Below are 21,995 nucleotides of genomic sequence, written 5' to 3'. Positions count from 1 at the left end.
TTTCGGGGCGGGGGAAGAAAAAGACTAGTCTTTCCAAATATCCAAAGCTTGCTCTATTTATTGAAGCAAGATACTGAAACACAATCTATTATTGCATGTCACATTGATAGATGCATTACAGTACATGATTTTGTTAGAGAAGACTGAATAAAAATTAAGATATGACATGACAGTGATTATTTTTGTGTAGTGTAATTTTCCACATTAGTCATACATGCCAGCCATCAGTGCTTCAGGCGGACAGTCAAGAGTTTTGGGGCCCAATCAGTGTTCTAGCATTTGCTGACAAAAATCAGCACAAACTAAGTGGTTCTCTTCCCCCCACGTCTTCCACTCCTCTCAGTGCCTCTGCTAGCACGACCGACTGTACACAGAGACTGTAATACCAGCGATTAGCACAGGAGTAGTACTGAGAGAAAAGGGAAGCTGGCAACCTTTTTGACAGGTAAGGCACAGCTATATATGCTTAAGCAAGCCAATGTGTTAGCACGGCAATGGGCCCTTCCTGTGGAATCCCACCACCAACCTTATAAGCGGTCTCACACCCACACCGTGATCTTTATTCCAAATACATTTGTTACAGTGTATTCAAGTAAAAGCAATCCGCAGCCCAGATTTTTACAAGTGAGATTTATTCCTTATGCCAGCCCTCAACTGTGGATGGACATACCCAATTCATTTATTATTTACGCGACCTGGTCTTTTTGCTCGTGATTTCACTGCGGCTGCTACTGGCACGGATAGAAAGGAGTTGCTGTTTTAATAAACAACCAACCCCATTGTGCTGCCTATTACCCGTGCCCATAAAACAGGGCTCGGGTGCTAAAATTCTCCAGCACCTGCCTGCAGATGCATGCTTGCACCTTGGGTTTCCTTTCCCCACATTTTTTCCTGTCTCCTCCCACTACCATCTTGGCACAGGCTTCTAATGGATTCACGAGCATTTCAAGTTTTTACAAAGGCTTTCAGAATTTTTAATTAAACTGTTGTGGCACGCCCCTTTAATTGTCCCCATCTGTTTGAATTTCATTTGCATACAATTTTTCACTCACACCACTAGTTTTCTCCCTGTACACAAATAACTCTGCACCTGGAGCTATGCATAATTATGACAATGAGCTGACCCTGGAAAATTGGGTGCAAATAGCACACTTCCATTTATAAATGTCAGTGTAAATCCTGTTTCTAGCTATTTGGGTATAAACTGCACCCCAATCAGAAGCACCTCCTTATTGTCTCTGTAAAGTCTAACATAAATGAGACGAAATTCAGCAAAAACAAAACATGCATTCAATGGCATTGAATTGACAGTCTTTTCACACAAAGTAGAATATTTGACACAGATGACTTGGTGAGAACTGGTATGCTCTGGTTGCCAGCTGCTAGTTAATTCATACTTCAGATCCAGAACCTCACCAGAATTTTTTTTTTTTTTTTAATTTGAAGACTGAAAAAAATCTTCTAAATCAAATTTGACAGTAAAATAATTAATCCATTTTAAAATTATAAATGCTTCAGCTTCATTCTGGAGATATTAATTTTTCTTTTTAAAAATCACACCTTCTAGTTTCAATGCACATACATGACGTATACTGCAAATTGTGTAGTGCGCCTCTACCCTGCTCCATCAATCTTTAGCTCAAGTTGAACCCTATGCTCCGGTTCCAAACCTCAGCGGCCATTCTTTATTCTCGAGCTTGGACAGGGAGCTATTCGACTGGTTAGATACTTTGTGCACAAACCTAATACAAACTTATCTTTACCAGACTTGGGGAATTCAAATCTGAGCTTTGCATTCACATTTCTTATTGTATTAGGTTTTACATTGCAGCTTTGCAGTTGTCATTTACGACAATTTCTGTCTCTTCACTTACACAGACAGGTGATATTCGAAGTCTAATGTGGGTGAATTAAAACAAAATGCAGCATATAAAAATTGGCCGAACTTTGATCAAACTGCTTTGAAAAATTACGTTGGAATTCATCCCTACATTTTTTCTGATTATAACATCAAGAATATCCTGTACAAAGGAGAAGAACTTTGTTTAAAAATATGAATTTAAAAATCACTTCGATTTGTACTACTTTTCTTACCTTTGTTAATAGTATATGCTGTACATTCTTGAAACTTGAAAAATCTGATTGAGAGGATGATTGTTCCAGGGTGGACAACGCTCCTGTGTCTAGAATCTAAACACAGATTATGGATTATTGCAATAACACTATTGAGAAAAAAATTCTCAATGTTCCTTGGAAAACCAAGCAAGCAGAATCTTACTTTTCTTTTAGTGTGAGGACAATAGAGGAGTTGTTTTTTCTATTATTTATTCTTTGTGCTCATCAATATGAGGGGTGTGTGAGTTGGCGAATTGAACACCTTCCATTTCAGTCACCCAGGGAGGAATTTTAACCCCAAAAAACGGGTGGGTTTGGGTCGGGTGGCCTAGAAATTGAATATGGCACAAAAACACGTGGTGTCATGGCCCAGCACTATTTAGCCGCGCCAGGTCAATGTGGTCTGGGTAGCACGCAAAGTTTGTGCTGACTGCTCCTTTACATGATTATAGTGCTGATCTCAGGGCTAAACCCACTGCACATTGGCTTACCGCTCAACAGGTGGGCCAATATCGGGTGCAGTTTAATTGCAAGTCATGTTTGGCCGAGGGTTTCTTCACTACTTAAAGGGGAAGTTCTTTGATGCAGCAGCATCTCTGTCATTCTATTTGGAGCTCCACTTGGAAGCAGACCTGATTTTGCAAGAGATGGCTGAGCAGCAGCAGAGGAAAAGAGCTAGACGCTTCTCAGATGCAACTCTGGAGGCACTCGTGGTGGCCGTGGAGAGGTGATGGGCTGTCCTCTTCCTGCAGACCAGTAGGAAGCGTCTGCTCAAATGTCTAGAAGGCTCTGGCAGGAGATATCTACATACGTGACGGCCAACAGCGTGGTCCCCAGGTCCTGGATGCAATGCCGCAAGAAGTTTAATGACGTCAAACAGTAGGTCAAGGTGAGTGACGGCTTCGGCAAATGCCAAATCCCACTATCTGCATCACAAACCTCACTCACTGCACCACACTCCCATCACTCACCTACCAACAATCTCCACCTATCACCACTCAGACCTCACAATTGCAGCTTCACTTCACTCTCTCAACACTCACACCTCTCACCTTGCACACACTGCCAGCTATTCAACTATGGCAGGCACATCACCCAAACACATTGCACCACACTCACTGACACACTTCCCTTTCTCTTACAGATTAAGGTCGCTCAGTCGGCGGGAGCAGCGGCAGACAGGCAGGGGGGAAAGCAGCAACGCAGGCCTTGAGCCAACTGGAGGAGAATGTGCTTGACATAATTGGACGGGAAGTCACCAAGGCCATGGCAACGGGTGAAGTTGAAGCCCTTGGGGACAACAAGGGTAGACTCATTCCTAATCCTTCTTCTCATATCCTACTTCCCCCTCATCCCACAATCTCTTCTCACTTATAAGCTGCTGATGCTGTAGGCATGGATATCTTGATTTCCACCACACCCACGCACCCCCCACACACCACAACCCAACCATGGCGCCTTTCTGCTTTCAGATAGCAAAGAACTGCCAGCTGCAGAGCCTGTCCCCGAGGCGGTGGAGGAGTGCAAGGGAGGAGGAGGCAGACCGTCACTGCATCTGACACTCGCAGACACCAGCTCAGAAACTGGCACTGAGCGTAATTTAAAGGGTAGTGTAGATGCGGGATCTGCACAGGGTGAAGCAGCGGGCACGAGATGGCTGCAGCAAGGCCAGGGAGAAAGGGTAGCTCGGGGGCCAGCTCCCCAGAGGATGAGTTCTGCTGCACATGACTCAGATGAGGCCTTCGATGGGGAGGCCTTCAGAAGAAGGGTGATGGGCATGCACACCGAATTGTTAGGTGCAATGGCAAGCCTACCAGAGAACCTCTTGGCAATGTCAACATTGCATGGGGCTCTGCGCAGAGCTTGGAGCCCGTGATTTCCACGCTGGAAATGATGGACAACTCCAGAAGAGACCGTGATGACCCAGACACGGTCAGCACAGAGCGGAATTAAACAGAGTGCACTTAAACAGAATGTTTCATTTGGGAATTTGGAAAGAGTGGGAATTTGGAGAAGAGGGGGAAGGAGTTGCTGCTTTTTGCCTACACTACTTGTAGTGCTTTGTGTTACAGGTAGATATTTAATTTCAGTACCCATAACTTAATCTAGGTCAAGTAAGTAGTCAAGAGACTAAACTGTAAAGTAAGTTACTTAAATACAAATTTAATTAAATAGAACAAGGTCATATAAGGAATGGCAGTGCAGGTGGGTATGCCTCAACTGCAGCATGTGGGAGTTTGTGGAGAGCATTGTGATCCCGGACAACCACGTTTGCAGTAAGTGCCTGCATCTTGAGGAACTTCAGCTCAGAGTTGTTGAGCTGGAGTCTGAGGTGCAGACATTGCAGGGCATCAGGGAGGGGCAGAATTACCTGGATACTTTGATCCAGGAAGCAATCACACCCCTTAGGTTAGGTAGCGGTACTGGTCTGGTTAGTGGTCAGGGACAGGAGGGTGTGACTGCAACTCAGGGGACTCCAGGTGAAGTGCTGGAGGAGCCTCAGCCTTTGCTCTTGACCAACAGGTATGAGGTTCCTGCTTTCTTTGTGGATGAGCAAGCTAACCATGGCACCATGGTGCAGGAGGCGATTCAAGTGGGGGAGTGAAAGGGAATGTTAGGGGACAGTATAGTCAGAGGGATAGATACTGTTCTCTGCAGCCGCGACCGGGAGTTCCGAAGACTGTGTGGCCTTCCCGGTGCCAGGGTTAAAGACTGCATCTCGCGGTTGGAGAAGAACTTGGAGTGGGAAGGGGAGGATCCAGTTGTAGTGGTCCACGTAGGAACCAACAGCATAGGTAGAACTAGGAATGAGGTTCTGCTGAGAGAGTTTAAGGAGTTGGGGTCTGAAATAAAAAGCAGAACCTCAAAAGGTAATAATCTCTGCATTGTTACCTGAGCCACGTGCCAATTGGCATAGGGATAAGCAGATTAGAAGGTTAAGTACGTGGCTCAAAGAGTGGTGTGGGAGGCAGGGTTTTGCTTCATGGGCCACCGGAACCAGTACTGGGGAAAGAGAGAGCTGTTCCGGTGGGACGGGCTGCATTTAAACCGGGCTGGAACCAGTGTCCTGGCGAATTGAGTAACAATGGCAGTAGACAGGGCTTTAAACTAATAAGGGGGGGGGGGGCGGTGGGAGGATTCAGGAAAGGGTCAATTTAAAAGCAGCAAGAGAAAGGTCAAGGTTCTAGAGCAGGGCAGAGTTTCAGGTAAAAATAAGCAGTGTGGGTCAGGAAGGGACAGAGAGAGTAACAAAGGTAATAGGGCATCAGTGACAAAGTGACATTGGGGAAAAATAGAAAAAGTCAAAGCTAAAGGCACTTTATCTGAATGCGCGAAGCATTCGAACAGATGAATTCACAGCAGAGGTAGAAATGAATAGGTTTGATCTAATAGCCATTACGGTGATGTGGATGCAAAGTGGCCAAGGTTGGGAACTAAATATTCCAGGATACTTATCTTTTAGAAGAGATAGGCAAAATAGAAATGGAGGAGGGGTAGCTCTGATAATAAAGGATGGGATAAAGACAGTAGAGAGAAAGGATTTTAGCTCCAAAAATTAAATAGCAGAATCAGTTTGGGTGAAGCTAAAAAACAGCAAGGGGCAGAAAACATTGGTGGGATAACAACAGAAAATGCTGGAAATACTCAGCAGGCCAGGCAGCATCCGTGGAGAGAGAAACAGAGTTAACGTTTCAGGTCTGGGACCCTTCATCAGAACTGGAAAAAGCTGGAGATGTAACAGATATTAAGCAGGTGCAGAGATGGGGGGGTTTAAGGAGGAGAGGAAGGAATAGAAAGAACACCCTGTAGCGGTTCGTGTAGATCGCCACTAAATAAGAGAGTTTGACTTCGACGAACTATAAATAAGTTGTTTATTTCCAGGAACAGGCTAATTACAGCAGGTAAGATAGCTGACTGTAGGAGCACCGTGGTGTAGGTCTTGTCCCAGCGGGGACTCCACGAGGACTGAGTTTGCAGTCCTGTGGGGAGCGTGATGACGTCATCACGTTGTTCGCATTTCCCGCGCTTAGGGCGTCACGTGATGCGCGTCGTTGCGCCTCTGGCCATTGAGGCCGAAGTCGGGAGGCCGGGCTGTGCCGGTGCTTGCCGCGGGAGCAGAAGATCGCGTCGCTCCCGTCGGCTGGCCGCTGAGGCCGAAGACGCTAGGCCGGGCTGTGCCGGCGCACGCACATCACGTCGTACGTGACGTGACGTCAGCGCGCTAGGGCGCGCCTTAAAGGGGCAATGGCCCCAACAGGTAAGTTAAAAGGACAACGGCCCCAAAAGGTAAGTTAAAGGGAATTATGTGTCTCAATGTAAGGGACAACCAGTGGTACCGCCACAACCCTGTGCTTTTGTAAGAGGCAGGAAAGATAAAATGTTGCAAATGGGAATGGCAAAAATCATACTGCATGAAAAATGGGGGCAGGGATAATTATCTGAAATTGTTGAACTCAATGTTGAGTCCGGCAGGCTGCAAAGTGCCCAATCGAAAGATGAAGTGCTGTTCCTCGAGCTTACGTTGAGCTTCATTGGAACAATGCAATAGCCCGAGGACAGACAGATCAGAGTGGGAGTGAAGCGGTGAATTAAAGTGACAGGCGACCGGAAGCTCAGGGTCACCCTTACGGACTGAACGGAGGTGTTCTGCAAAGCGGTCGCCCAATCTGCGTTTGGTCTCCCCAATGTAGAGGAGACCGCATCGTGAGCAGTGAATACAGTATATTAAATTGCAAGAAGTACAAGTAAATCGCTGTTTCACCTGGAAGGGGTGTTTGGGGCCCTGGACAGTGGGAAGGGAGGAGGTAAAAGGGCATGTGTTGCATCTCCTGCGCTTGCACGGAGTGAATGAACTTATCTAGTTCTGGGCGAGAGCAGGAAACGGCACCAATACAGTCATCGATGTACCGGAAAAAGAGGTGAGGGAGGGGACCTGAGTAGGACTGGAACAAAGAGTGTTCCACGTATCCCATGAACAGGCTGGCATAGCTAGGGCCCATGCGGGTTCCCATAGCAACACCTTTAATTTGGAGGAAGTGAGTGGAGTGTTGCTATGGGAACCCGCATGGGCCCTAGCTATGCCAGCCTGTTCATGGGATATGTGCCGTTTCCTGCTCTCGCCCTGAACTAGATAAGTTCATTCACTTTACTTCCAATTTCCACCCTTCCCTCACCTTCACATGGTCCATCTCCGACTCTTCCCTTCCCTTCCTTGACTTCTCCGTCTCCATTTTTGGTGATCGGCTTTCAACAAACATCCACAAGCCCACCGACTCCAACAGCTACCTGGACTACACTTCCTCCCACCCCGCTTCCTGTAAGGACTCCATTCCATTCTCCCAGTTTCTCCGTCTCCGCCGCGTCTGTTCTGATGATGCCACCTTCCATACTAGTGCTTCCGACATGTCTTCCTTTTTCCTCAACCGAGGATTCCCCTCTACCGTGGTTGACACGGTCCTTGACCGTGTCCGTTCCATTTCCCGCACTTCCATTTCACCCCTTCCCCTCCCTCCCAGAACCACGATAGGGTTCCCCTTGTCCTCACCTTTCACCCCACCAGCCTCCACATTCAATGGATCATCCTCCGCCATTTCCGCCACCTCCAACGTGATCCCACCACCAAAAAATCTTCCCCTCCCCTCCCCTTTCAGCATTCCGAAGGGACCGCTCCCTCCACGACACCCTGGTCCACTCCTCAATCACCCCCAACAGCCCTTCTCCTTCACCTGGCACCTTCCCGTGCAAGCGCAGGAGATGCAACACATGCCCTTTTACCTCCTCCCTTCCCACTGTCCAGGGCCCCAAACACCCCTTCCAGGTGAAACAGCGATTTACTTGTACTTCTTGCAATTTAATATACTGTATTCGCTGCTCACGATGTGGTCTCCTCTACATCGGGGAGACCAAACGCAGATTGGGCGACCGCTTTGCAGAACACCTCCGTTCAGTCCGTAAGGGTGACCCTGAGCTTCCGGTCGCCTGTCACTTTAATTCACCGCTTCACTCCCACTCTGATCTCTCTGTCCTCGGACTATTGCATTGTTCCAATGAAGCTCAACGTAAGCTCGATGAACATCACCTCATCTTTCGATTGGGCACTTTGCAGCCTGCCGGACTCAACATTGAGTTCAACAATTTCAGATAATTATCCCTGCCCCCATTTTTCATGCAGTATGATTTTTGCCATTCCCATTTGCAACATTTTATCTTTCCTGCTTCTTACAAAAGTACAGGGTATTCTTTCTATTCCTTCCTCCCCTCCTAAACCCCCCCGTCTCTGCACCTGCTTAATATCGGTTACATCTCCAGCTTTTTCCAGTCCTGATGAAGGGTCCCAGACCTGAAACGTTAACTCTGTTTCTCTCTCCACGGATGTTGCCTGGCCTGCTGAGTATTTCCAGCATTTTCTGTTGTTATTTCAGATTTCCAGCATCTGCAGTATTTTGCTATTAAACATTGGTGGGAGTTGTTTATAGGCCTCCAAACATTAGTTGTAATGTAGGGCAGAGTATAAATCAGGAAATTAGAGGTGCACGTAAGAAGGGTAATACAGTGATCATGGGGGACTTTAATCTACATATAGACTGAGCCAACCGAATTTGCAGTAATAGTGTGGAGGACAAATTCATGGAATGTATACAAAATAGTTTTCTAAATAACTATGTTGAGGAGCCAACTAAAAAACAGGCTATTTTAGATCTAGTATTGTGCAATGAGAAAGGGCTAATTAATAACCTTGTAGTAAAGGGGCCCTGAGGGAAGAGTCACCAAAATATGATAGAATTTTATATTAAGTTTGAAGGTGATTTAGTTAAATCCGAAATTAGGGTCTTAAATCTAAACAAAGCAAACTACGTAGGTATGAGGGGCGAGTTGGCTAAGGTAGATTGGGAAACTACATTAAAAGGTATGACGGGAGAGAAGCAATGACTAGCATTTAAAGAATTAATACATAATTTACAACAAATATACATTCCTTTAAGGCACAAAAACCCCCACAGGAAAAGTGGTCCAACCGTGGCTAACAAGAGAAGTTAAAGATAGTATTAGATCAAAGGAAGAGGCTTACAATGCTGCCAAAAAGAGTAAGCCTGAGGATTGGGAGGATTTTAGAATTCAGCAAAGGAATACCAAGAAATTGATAAAGGAAGGGAAAATAGAATATTAGTTCAAAGGAAGAGACTTATAATGCTGCCAAAAAGAGTAGTAAGCCTGAGGATTAGGAGGATTTTAGAATTCAGCAAAGGAGAACTAAGAAATTGATAAAGAAGGGGAAAATAGAATATGAGAGTAAACTGGTAAGAGACATAAAAACAGACTGTAAAAGCTTTGATAGATGTGTAAAAAGGAAAAGATTAGCTAAAGTAAATGTGGGTCCCTTACAGGCTGAGACGGGAGAAATTATAAAATGGGGAATAAAGAAATGGCAGAGAAATTAAACAAATACTTTGTGTCTGTCTTCATAGAAGACGACGCAAAAAACCTCCCGGAAATAGTGGAGAACCAAGGGTCTAGCGAGAGTGAGGAACTGAAAGAAATTAGTATTAGTAAAAAAAAATAGCACTGGAGAAATTAATGGGACTGAAAGCTGATAAATCCCCATGACCTGATGGCCTACATCCTAGGGTTTTGAAAGAGGTGGCTATAGAGATAGTGGACGCATTGGATGTCATCTTCCAAAATTCCATCGATTCTAGAACGGTTCCTGCGGATTGGAAGGTAGCAATTGTAACCCCACTATTTAAGATAGGAGGGAAGAGAGAAAACGGGGAACTGCAGACCAGTCAGCCTGACATCAGTAGTAGGGAAAATGCTAGAATCTATTATTAAAGGACGTGGTAACAGGGCACTTCGAAAATAATACAGGAAACTTTCTGATATCCGGCACTGACTGGACCGAGCTGGTGCCGTAACATCAAAAGTGCCGGACATACCAGAGTTAATGTTTAAACATATGGAACTGAGAAGCTCCGTGTGAATCAACAAACCCTGTTGCTTAGCAACAGCCTCAAAACAGTCGGCTGCAGCTGCAAGCGTCTGTAGCTGAAGCTGTTGCTATAGCTACAGACCTTGCAGTGCTTGACTGGGAAAAAAAAATAGAAAACGGCTCCTGATTTTTGCCGTTAGGTCGAGTATTCTGGACATATAACCTCCGGATAAACCAAAGTTTCCTGTAATAGGATTGGGCAGAGTCAACACGGGTTTATGAAAGGGAAATCATGTTTGACAAATCTGCTAGAGTTTTTTGAGGTTGTAACTAGCAAAATAGATAAGGGGGAACCAATGGGTGAGGTGTATTTGGATTTTCAGAAAGCATTCGATAAGGTGCCACACAAGACTCTTCCCTAAGGGCCCCTTTACTGCAAGGTTATTAATTAGCCCTTTCTCATTGCACAATACTAGATCTAAAATAGCCTGTTTCCTAGTTGGCTCCTCAACATAGTTATCTAGAAAACTATTTTGTATACATTCCATGACTGGTCTGTAGTTCCCCATTTTCTCTCTCCCTCCTTTCTTAAATAGTGGGGTTACATTTGCTACCTTCCAATGAAGCAGTCCATGCCCGAGTGCAACAAGACCTGGACGACATTCAGGCTTGGGCTGATAAATGGCAGGTAACATTCGCGCCACAGAAGTGCCAGACAATGACTATCTCCAACAAGTGAGAATCTAACCACCTCCCCTTGACATTCATAGAAACATAGAAGATAGGAGCAGGAGTAGGCCATTCGGCCCCTCGAACCTGTTCCGCCATTTAATGAGATCATGGCTGATCATCCAAATTCAGTAATCTGTCCCTGCTTTCTCCCCATATCCCTTGATCCCTTTAGCCTTAAGAAATATATCTAACTCCTTCTTGAATATATTTAATGAATTGGCCTCAACTGCCTTCTGTGGTGGAGAATTCCACAGGTTTACCACTCTCTGGGTGAAGAAATTCCTCATCTCAGTCCTAAATGGCTTAGACTGTGACCTCTGGTTCTGGACTCCCCCACCATCGGGAACATCCTTCCTGCATCTAGTCTGTCTAGTCCTGTTAGAATTTTAAAAGTTTCAATGAGATCCCCTCTCATTCTTCTAAACTCCAGCGAATACAAGCCTAATCGACAGTGTTAAATCCGTGAATTTAGAGGTATGGTGTCCTCCAATAAATCAACAGAGACTGCAGAGGAACAATCAACAGGTGTTTACTGGATGAGGGTTACTCTAAAACTACAGATCCCTACTCAGGGTTTATGTACAGGTGTGGTCACTGCCAGTACTACAGTATACAGCTGTAAAAAGTAGTTCTCCCCTTAAAAAGGTACATACACTACAGACCCAATCTCTCCTCATAAGTCATTCCTGCCATCCCAGGTATCAGTCTGGTAAATCTTCGCTGCACTCCCTCCATGGCAAGAACATCCTTCCTCAGGTAAGGCGATCAAAACTGCACATAATACTCAAGGTGTGGTCTCACCAAGGCCCTGTACAACTGCAGCAAGACATCCTTGCTCCTGTACTCAAATCCTCTCGCTATGAAGGCCAACATACCATTTGCCTTCTTAACCGCTTGCTTCACCTGCATGCTTAACTTCAGCGACTGGTGCACAAGGATACCCAGGTCTCGTTGCACTTCCCCTCTTCCCAATCTACTGCCGTTCAGATAATAATCTGTTTTCCTGTTTTTGCCACCAAAGTGGATAACTTCGCATTTATCCACATTATACTGCATCTGCCATATCACCCAACCTGTCCAAATCATACTGGAGTTTCTCTGCATCCTCCTCACAGCACACACGCCCACCCAGCTTTATGTCATCTGCAAACTTGGAGATATTACATCTAGTTCCCTCGTCTAGATCATTAATATATATTGTGAATAGCTGGGGTCTAGCACCGATCCCTGCGGTACCCCACTAGTCACTGCCTGCCACTTGGAAAAAGACCCGTTTATTGCAACTCTTTGCTTCCTGTCTGCCAACCAGTTCTCTATCCAAGTCAGTACCTTACCCCCAATCCCATGTGCTTTAACTTTGCAGGCCAATCTCTTACGTGGGACCTTATCGAAAGCCTTCTGAAAGTCCAAATACACCACATCCACTGGTTCTCCCATATCTATTCTACCAGTTGCATCCTCAAATATTTTTCCAGTAAATTAGTCAATGGCATTACCATTGCCGAATCTCCCACTAACATCCTGGGGGTCACCATTAACCAGAAACTTAACTGGACCAGCCACATAAATACTGTGGCAACAAGAGCAGGTCAGAGGCTAGGTATTCTGTGGCGAGTGTCTCACCTCCCGACTCCCCAAAGCCTTTCCACCATCTACAAGGCACAAGTAAGAAGTGTGATGGAATACTTTCCACTTGCCTGGATGAGTGCAGCTGCAACAACACTCAAGAAGCTCGACACCATCCAGGACAAAGCAGCCCGCTTGATTGGCACCCCATCCACCACCTTAAACATTCACTCCCTCCACCACCGGCATACCGTGGCTGCAATGTGTACCATCTACAAGAGTCACTACAGCAACTCACCAAGGCTTTTTCGGCAGCACCTCCCAAACCCGCGACCTCTTCCACCTAGAAGGACAAGGGCAGCAGGTGCATGAGAACACCACCGCCTCCAAGTTCCCCTCCAAGTCACACCATCCTGACTTAGAAGTATATCACCGATCCTTCATCGTCGCTGGGTCAAAATCCTGGAACTCCCTACCTAACAGCACTGTGGGAGTACCGTCACCACACAGACTGCAGCGGTTCAAGGCGGCAGCTCACAACCACCTTCCCAAGAGCAACTACGGATGGGCAATAAATGCTGGCATTGCCAGCGACGCCCTGATCCGATAAACGAATAAAAAAAGTTATTAAACAAAATTAGGGCTCATGGGATTTGGGTAATATACTAGTGTTGAGATACCGCAGCAAACGTGGGAGTCGAGACCAGAGTTAGTGAAACACAACTGCTTTAATCAACCTCATGGCAAAGAGGAACTGGAAAAGCCCGCGCAACCACTTAAATACTCCCCAGACAGGAAGTGCTCCCGGCAGCCTGTCCCTGCGGGAAACAAGTTGCTGTAGGAAAGGGCCCCCGGCTGGGGGCGTCTGCTTAAACTGTCCGTGCCGCTGTGAGCGGATTATGTCCAGTGGTGGCGTGTCGCCACAGAGCTCCCCCCAGAATCCGCTTAGGAGGAGTGGACGAGTTGTGACGGTGGTCTAATGATTCTGCCGGAGCGGCTCTGAGCGGTCGCCGGTCTAGTTGGTGGGGCCGGGCGGTTCGCCGCCGGCTGTGCTGGCGGGACGGCCTCTAGTTGGAGGTCGGGCCACGGGGACCTGTTCCCCTGGTTCTGTGTGCTGGTTTGAGCCGGTCGATGGAGACTGTGTCGACCCTGTCGCCAAGTCGCAGCTTGAAGACCTTGTCCCCGGTTTGTAGTACCTCGTACGGTCCGTCGTACGGGGGTCCGCGGTGCGCGTCGTGTCGCACGAAGACGAAGCGTGCCTGCTGTAAGTTTGGCGGGACGTGAGGTGCGAGTTCGCCGTGTCGGTTGACCGGAAGTGGGGCGAACTGTTGAGCGGAAGAGAAAGAGTTGAGCCGCTGCTGTTCAGCCGACCAAGGCGTGGTAGCCTCCGGAAGGAATTCGCCTGGGACGCGCAGCGGTTGTCCGTAAACTAACTCCGCTGCTGAGGACTGGAGGTCTCCCTTGACCGCGGTGCGTAGGCCTAGTAGCACCCACGGTAGGCGGTCAGTCCAGGTACTGTCCTGCAGGCCGGCGCGGAGTGAGGCCTTGAGTGACTTGTGGAAGCATTCACACAGCCCATTGGCCTGCGGGTGGTACGCCGTGGTTCAGTGGAGCGTCACCCCGAGGTTGCGTGCTGTGGCCGTCCAGAGTTCGGAGGTGAACTGGGCGCTTCTGTCGGAGGTTATGTCGGCTGGTACGCCGAACCTTGCGACCCAGGTGTTAACGAAGTCCCTGGCGATGTCGGCTGTGGTGGTGGAGGGCAGCGGCACTGCCTCAGGCCAGCGTGTGTAGCGGTCGACCATCGTGAGGAGATAAGTTTGGCCTTGCGATGGCGGCAGAGGACTGACGATGTCGACGTGTACGTGGTCGAAGCGGCGGCTGGGTACCTCGAAGTCTCCCAGGGGTGCTTTTGTGTGCAGCTGTACCTTAGCCCGTTGGCAGGCGAGGCAGGAGGTGGCCCAAGTCCAAACATCTTTGCTGAGGCCGCGCCAGACGAAACGCTGGGAGAGGAGTTTGACGGATGCGCGGGCACCCGGATGGGAGAGCGCGTGTAGCGCGTCGAAGATGCGGCGGCGCCAGGTTGCAGGGACGACCGGCCTGGGTTGGCCAAGTGAGACGTCGCAAGTGACTGCCGTGGCTTCGGGCCCGTGCGCGACCTTGGCTAGGCGTAGCCCTGGCAGGCTGGTAGCCGCCGAGAGGAGGTCTGGGTCCGTGAGCTGGGCCGCTGCTAGTTGCGCGTAGTCGACCGCGAGGTGATTCGCGCAGATGGCGGGACGGGAAAGGCAGTCGGCGACAACGTTGTCTCTACCGGAGACGTGCTGGGTGTCCGTAGTAAACTCGGACACGGCCGCGAGCTGACGTTGCTGCCTAGCGGACCAGGGTTCGGTGTGCTTGGCCATCGCGTATGTGAGCGGCTTGTGGTCCACGTACGCGGTGAAGGGGCGGCCCTCCAGGAGGAACCTGAAATGGCGGACCGACAAGTGGAGCGCGAGAAGCTCGCGGTCGAAAATAGAGTATTTGACCTCCGGGGGGCACAGTTGGTGGCTGTAGAAGGCAAGTGGCTGCCACGCGCCATTGACCCACTGCTCGAACACGGCTCCGACCGCGTGGTCGGAGGCGTCGGTGGTGAGCGCGACCCGGGCATCGGCCCTCGGGTGCGCAAGCAGGGTGGCGTCGGCGAGCACGTTTTTGGTGGCGTCGAAGGCGGCTGACGTGTCAGTGGTCCAGGTTACGGCCATCTTGCCGGATTTACCTCGGAGGGAGTCGTATAGGGGCTTCATGAGGGCTGCAGCTCTGGGGATGAACCTGTTGTAGAAGTTCACCATCCTGAGGAACTCCTGGAGGCCCTTGATGGTTTTGGGGCGGGGGAATTGCTGGACGGCCTGCACCTTGTTGGGCAGGGGGACGGCCCCAGCAGGGTTGATGTGGTGACCGAGAAAATCGATCTCGGTTAGGCCGAATTGGCAATTCGCCGGGCTGAGGATGAGCCCGTGTTGGGCTAGGCGCCCGAACAGGATGCAAAGGTGTTCGAGGTGTTCCTGTTTGGAGGAGTTGGCCACGAGAATGTCGTCTAGATAGGCGAATAGGAAGTTCAGGTCCCGGAGGACTGAGTCCATAAGGCGCTGGAAAGCCTGGGCTGCATTCTTGAGGCCGAAGGGCATCCTCAGGAACTCGAACAGGCCGAATGGGGTGATGACGGCCATTTTGGGGATGTCCGCGGGGTGTACGGGGACTTGGTGGTAACCGCGCACCAGGTCGACCTTGGAAAAGACGGTTCGTCCGGCCAGTTGGGCCGAGAGGTCCTGGATGTGTGGCACCGGGTATCGGTCGGGGGTGGTGGCGTCGTTGAGGCGGCGGTAGTCCCCGCAAGGGCGCCAGCCTCCGCCGGGCTTGGGGGCGATGTGGAGGGGCGAGGCCCAAGGGCTGCTGGAGCGGCGGATGATGCCGAGTTGTTCCATGGTGGTGAACTCGGCCCGCGCGATTTCCAGCTTGGCCGGGTTGAGTCTGTGGGCGTGGGCAGAAACTGGGGGGGCCGGTGGTGGGGATATGGTGCTCCACACCGTGTTTGGCGGCTTTGGCCGAAAAGGTCGGGTTAGTGAGGGCGGGGAACTCGGCTAGGAGTGCCGAGTAGTCGTCCGTGGCTCTGGCGAGGCAGTAGGTCGTCAGGCCGGCTGAACGGGCCGGGGTGAATGCGCCAGGGATGGGGGCCATAGTGTTGATGTCGACGTGGCGACGTGGCGGTGCCTCGGAATGTCGACAAGGAGGCCGTGGGCGCGTAGGAAGTCGGCGCCGATGAGTGGGCAGAGGACCCTGGCTATGAGGAACTCCCAGCGGTAGCGGCGGCCTGCGAGGTCGAGCGTGACCATGCGGGTGCCATATGTGCGGATGTCAGAGCCATTGGCTGCGGCCAGCGTGATACCCCGTGCGCCGCGTTGGATTTCGAGAGCGGAGGCGGGGGTGATGCTGTGCTGGGCCCGTGTCGCACAGAAATCGGCGGTTGGTGCTGTCGTCGGTGACGTACAGTAGAGGCCCCTTTTGCCCCGCGGACATCGTGGGGGCCGGTGCGGGGGGGGGGGAGGGGGGGTTGGGGTTTGAAAGTGCACGGTGGCGTGCAGCGTTGGGCCTGTGGTAAACCACTGTTTGTATTCCTGTTTGTCCTGTTTGTATTCCACTGTGTACATGCCTGGACATGCCTCGGCTGACTCCTCCCACAGGTCCTAGTATAAAGGTGACTGCACCCCAGCCTTTGTATCCTGGACCGGTCGACCACTCGAGGCAGACCTCCATTCTGTTGTTAATAAAAGCCTTTAGTTACTCTTCTAACTCTCAGTCTTTTATGAGTAATTGATAGCGCATCAATTTTATTAACAACATTTTTATAATGGAGAAGATCCTCACACCAGCATGCCTGGACTTAGATCATCGGGAGGCGGACTCATCCACCAAGTTTACTCACTGGCTTAAGTGTTTCGAAAAATTCCTGACCGCCTCCGAAGCAATCAAATCGGACGAGGACAAACTGGATGTCCTGACCTCCAAAGTGAACCACCGAGTGTACTCGGTCATCCAAGACGCGACCTCGTACGCGGATGCTATCAAGCTCCTCAAGGACCAGTACACGCGCCCAGTGAACGAAGTGTACGCCAGGCACCTCCTGGGGAGTCGTAAACAACAACCTGGGGAATCGACCGTGGAATACCTTCAGGCACTGTCTGTGCTTGGCCGGGCCTGTGGTTGTAAGGATGTAAAGGCCGCCGTGTACACAGAGGAACTTATCCGGGACGCTTTTGTAGCGGGCCACAGATCCAATTACACACGACAGCGACTGTTGGAGCAGAGTAACCTCGACCTCAACAAGGCCTCTGAACTCGCACTATCGTTGGATGCAGCCTACCAGGGCATGGATGCCTACTCCTCTGCACCGTGGACGCCGCGGGGAATGACAGCCTGGGACACGGTAGGACCGCCTCATAGCGCCGTGCCACCCCAGCCACACCCCAACAACGGCCCAACTACCGCAGCAGTGTCCCAAGGCCAGACAGCAGTGCCCCAAGGCCAGAAATGCTACTTCTGTGGCCAGGCAAAACACCCCAGAGCGCGCTGCCCGGCGAAAAACGCGATCTGCTCGGGCTGCGGGAAGAAGGGACACTACGCTAGCGTCTGCAGGGCCAAAGCCACCCCGAACCCCAGCAGCGCCACGTGTGGGCCATGCGGGCCGCCATTTTGGACCTCCCCGGCCGTGTGCGAATCACCGGTACAGCAGCCATTTTGGACGCCTCCAGCCACATGGGGATCATGGACGCCGCCATCTTGGACGACAGCCGGGACGCAGCAGGCCCCCGACACCGCCTCATCTGATACCCGCAGCGACACACCGACCCCTACGCTGGCATCCGTTACACTGGACCAAGCGAGACCGCACCAACTGGCCAGTTCCACAATGGACATTAAGGTAAATGGTCACGATACAATCTGCCTTTTTGACTCTGGGAGCACGGAGAGCTTCATCCACCCCGACACGGTGCGGCGTTGCTCTCTCCCAGTCCTGCCTGCGCAACAGCGGATTTCTATGGCCTCCGAGTCCCAGTCGGCGGACATCGGCGGCTACTGCGTGGTGACACTCGTAGTAGACGGGACTGTGTACGATCATTTTAAACTTCTGGTCCTGCCTGACCTCTGCGCTGCCGTCCTGCTGGGGTTAGATTTTCAGTGCCACCTTAAAAGTGTTACGATGGCGTACGGTGGACCCCTACCCCCACTCACAGTCCGCAGCCAGCAGCTTCCAAATTGCCCGCCGCGCACCAGGTGCAACCTCTCCACACTCAGAGTCACCCCCCCACCACTGTTTGCTAACCTCACCCCCGACTGTAAGCCCATCGCCACAAAGAGCAGGCGATACAGTGCCGGGGACAGGGTTTTCATTAAAACCGAAGTGGAGCGGCTCCTGAAAGAAGGGATTATTGAGGGCAGCACCAGCCCCTGGCGAGCCCAGGTTGTGGTCGTTAAGACCGGCGAGAAGCAGCGCCTGGTCATCGACTACAGCCAGACAATAAATCGCTACACCCTGCTGGACGCCTACCCACTCCCCCGTATAGCTGATATGGTCAACCAGATCGCGCAGTACTGCGTCTTCTCGACCATTGACCTGAAATCAGCGTACCACCAGCTCCCCATCCGCCCTGAGGACCGCCAGTACACTGCCTTTGAGGCAAACGGCCGCCTCTATCACTTCCTTAGGGTTCCCTTTGGCGTCACCAACGGGGTCTCCGTCTTCCAAAGGGAGATGGACCGGATGGTAGATCAAAATGCGTTGCAGGCCACTTTCCCATATCTGGACAATGTGACCATCTGCGGCCGTGACTTGCAGGACCATGACGCAAACCTCGAAAAATTCCTCCGCACCGCCCAACTCCTAAACCTGACATATAACAAGGAGAAGTGCATATTCCGCACAAACCGCCTCGCCATCCTTGGCTGTGTTGTGGAACACGGAGTCATCGGCCCCGACCCCGACCGGATGTGTCCCCTTATGGAACTTCCACTGCCCCACTGCCTCAAGGCCCTGAAGAGGTGCCTAGGGTTTTTCTCCTATTACGCCCAGTGGGTCCCCTACTATGCGGACAAGGCCCGTCCGCTGATCAAGTCCACCTCTTTTCCCTTGACGGCAGAGGCCCGCTTAGCCTTCCACCGTATCAAGGAGGACATTGCCAAAGCCACCATGCACGCAGTGGACGAATCCATCCCCTTCCAGGTGGAAAGCGACGCGTCCGACTTTGCCCTGGCCGCTACCCTCAATCAGGTGGGGAGACCCGTGGCCTTCTTTTCACGAACCCTCCAAGGCCCGGAGACCAGACACTCCGCTGTTGAGAAGGAGGCCCAGGCGATTGTGGAGGCTGTGCGTCATTGGAGGCACTACCTGGCCGGAAAACGATTTACCCTGCTCACTGACCAGCGTTCAGTTGCTTTTATGTTTAACAACAAGCAGAGGGGCAAAATCAAAAATGACAAGATCTTGAGGTGGAGAATTGAACTTTCCACCTACAACTACGAGATCTTGTACCGGCCCGGGAAGCTAAATGAACCCCCGGATGCGCTATCGCGTGGCACCTGCGCCAGCGCGCAGATCGATAGACTATGGGCCCTCCACAATGACCTCTGCCACCCGGGGGTCACCAGGTTCTTCCACCTCATCAAGGCCCGCAACCTGCCTTACTCTATTGAGGAGGTCAGGATCATGACCAGGAACTGCCAAGTCTGCGCTGAGTGCAAACCGCACTTTTATAGACCAGACAGGGCCCACCTGATAAAAGCCACTCGCCCCTTCGAGCGCCTGAGCGTTGATTTTAAAGGGCCTCTCCCCTCCTCCGACCGCAATGTGTACTTCCTCAATATTATTGATGAGTACTCCCGTTTCCCGTTCGCCTTCCCCTGCCCGGACATGACCAGTGCCACGGTCATTAAATGTCTGAACAACCTCTTCACCCTGTTCGGCTTCCCCAGCTATATCCATAGCGACCGGGGCTCATCGTTTATGAGCGACGAACTCCGTCAGTACCTGCTAACTAGGGGTATTGCCACAAGCAGGACCACCAGTTACAACCCCCGGGGGAACGGACAGGTGGAAAGAGAAAATGCGACAGTTTGGAAGGCCGTCCTGCTAGCCTTAAAGTCTAGGGGCCTTCCAACCTCCCGCTGGCAGGATGTGCTCCCCGATGCGCTCCACTCTATTCGGTCACTGCTCTGCACTGCCACTAACGCCACCCCTCATGAGAAAATGTTTGTTTTCCCAAGGAAGTCCACATCGGGGACATCGCTACCGCCATGGCTGACGTCCCCAGGGCCGGTCCTACTGAGAAGACACGTGAGGACCCATAAAACGGACCCCCTGGTCGAGAGGGTCGACCTCCTCCACGCCAACCCCCAGTATGCTTACATCGCATACCCGGACGGGCGGGAGGACACAGTCTCCATAAGAGACCTTGCACCCTCGGGGGCCGCAGTAACCCACTACCCACTACCACCCCCCCCCCACGATCCGATATCCAGCCCTAGCAGACGGCAGGCCTGGGCCCCGCGACCCGCTCGACATCTACGAGGACGACACGCCCGTGCCACAGCCTACGCTGGACTCGACGCCGGAAGCTTCACTACCCCTGCCGTCGCCACGCCGATCACAGCGGCAGACAAGACCTCCGGAGAGACTCCAATACACTAACTTTTAATACACTTCACCCCGCCGGACTCATTTTTAAACAAGGGGTGAATGTGGTAAACCACTGTTTGTATTCATGTTTGTCCTGTTTGTATTCCACTGTGTACATGCCTGGACATGCCTCGGCTGACTCCTCCCACAGGTCCTAGTATAAAGGTGACTGCTCCCCAGCCTTTGTATCCTGGACCGGTCGACCACTCGAGGCAGACCTCCATTCTGTTGTTAATAAAAGCCTTTAGTTACTCTTCTAACTCTCAGTCTTTTATGAGTAATTGATAGCGCATCAGGGCCCTAGTGCCAAAACGGGTGTGGTAGTCGCAGTGACCCGGAGTGGTAGGGCGGTCGGGCCTAGTGGGCCGGGAAGACCGCGTGGTCGTTGCCGTGAGGTCGGGCGCGATGTCGCGGGTGGACTGCGCAGAGAGCAGCCGGTCGGCCTTTTCGGCTATCTTATTCAGGTCCGTGGAGCCAGATTCCACAATGAGCGGGCGGATGCTGGCGGGGAGCTGCCGAATGAAAAGCGTGCGAAAGAAGGCGCCGGTGTTTTTGTCGTCCGAGGGGGACAGCATGTGGGAAAGCAGATCCGACGGTGAAGCGTCACCAAGGCCGGGGAGGTCGAGGAGTTGGCAGTTGCGCTGGTAAGAGGACGTTTGAAATTTTTTAAGGAGCGCAGCCTTCAGATGTTCGTACTTGCCTTCCACTGGTGGCTCCTGCAGCGCTGCCCAAACCTTGGGGACTGTGGCGTAGGTGAGAGAGGCGACGAGGTAGTCATACTTCGTGGCGTCGACTGTAATGTTTTTCAGCCGGAATCTGGACTCGGCTTGAATAAACCAGGCTTCGGCCAGGTTCTCCCAAAAGTCCGGTAGTTTAACCGTGACTGCGTTTGTATCCGCCATGCTAGCTTAGGATTCGTCCTGAGCGTCGGGGGTCACCAGTGTTGAGATACCGCGGCAAACGTGGGAGTTGAGACCAGAGTTAGTGAAACACAACTGCTTTAATCAACCTCATGGCAAAGAGGAACTGGAAAAGCCCGCGCAACCACTTAAATACTCCCCAGACAGGAAGTGCTCCCGGCAGCCTGTCCCTGCGGGAAACAAGTTGCTGGAGGAAAGGGCCCCCGGCTGGGGGCGTCTGCTTAAACTGTCCGTGCCGCCGTGAGCGGATTATGTCCAGTGGTGGCGTGTCGCCACACTAGCATGGATTGAGGATCGGTTAACCGACAGAAAACAGAGAATAGGAATAAACAGGTAATTTTTGGGCTGGCAGGCTGTAACTAGTGGGGTACCACAAGGAGCAGTACTTGGGCTTCAGCTATTCACAATCTACATCAATGATTTGGATGAGGGGACCAAATATAATATATCCAAGTTTGCTGATGATACAAAACTAGGTGGGAATGTAAGTTATGAGGAGGCTGCAAAGAGGCTTCATGGGGATATAGGCAGG

At 51.2% G+C, this 21,995-nt stretch overlaps 1 protein-coding gene across 8 annotated transcripts in view; it reads right to left on the bottom strand.

The window, feature by feature from the left end:
- The window catches only part of patj (PATJ crumbs cell polarity complex component), a 471,326-nt gene that overhangs the window by 106,192 nt on the left and 343,139 nt on the right, over positions 1–21,995 (bottom strand). For all 8 annotated transcript variants that reach the window (XM_085982870.1, XM_085982876.1, XM_085982869.1 and 5 more), the window contains one exon: positions 2,095–2,190. In XM_085982870.1, coding sequence (XP_085838996.1) covers positions 2,095–2,190 — 96 coding nt within the window. The remainder of the gene's footprint in view (positions 1–2,094; positions 2,191–21,995) is intronic.

The sequence above is a fragment of the Somniosus microcephalus genome, chromosome 3 (assembly GCF_052327205.1).
Source record: "Somniosus microcephalus isolate GS21.2 chromosome 3, FLI_Smic_1.0, whole genome shotgun sequence".
In the NCBI taxonomy this organism is placed as follows: domain Eukaryota; kingdom Metazoa; phylum Chordata; class Chondrichthyes; order Squaliformes; family Somniosidae; genus Somniosus; species Somniosus microcephalus.
This window is presented reverse-complemented; position numbering and strand designations above follow the sequence as displayed.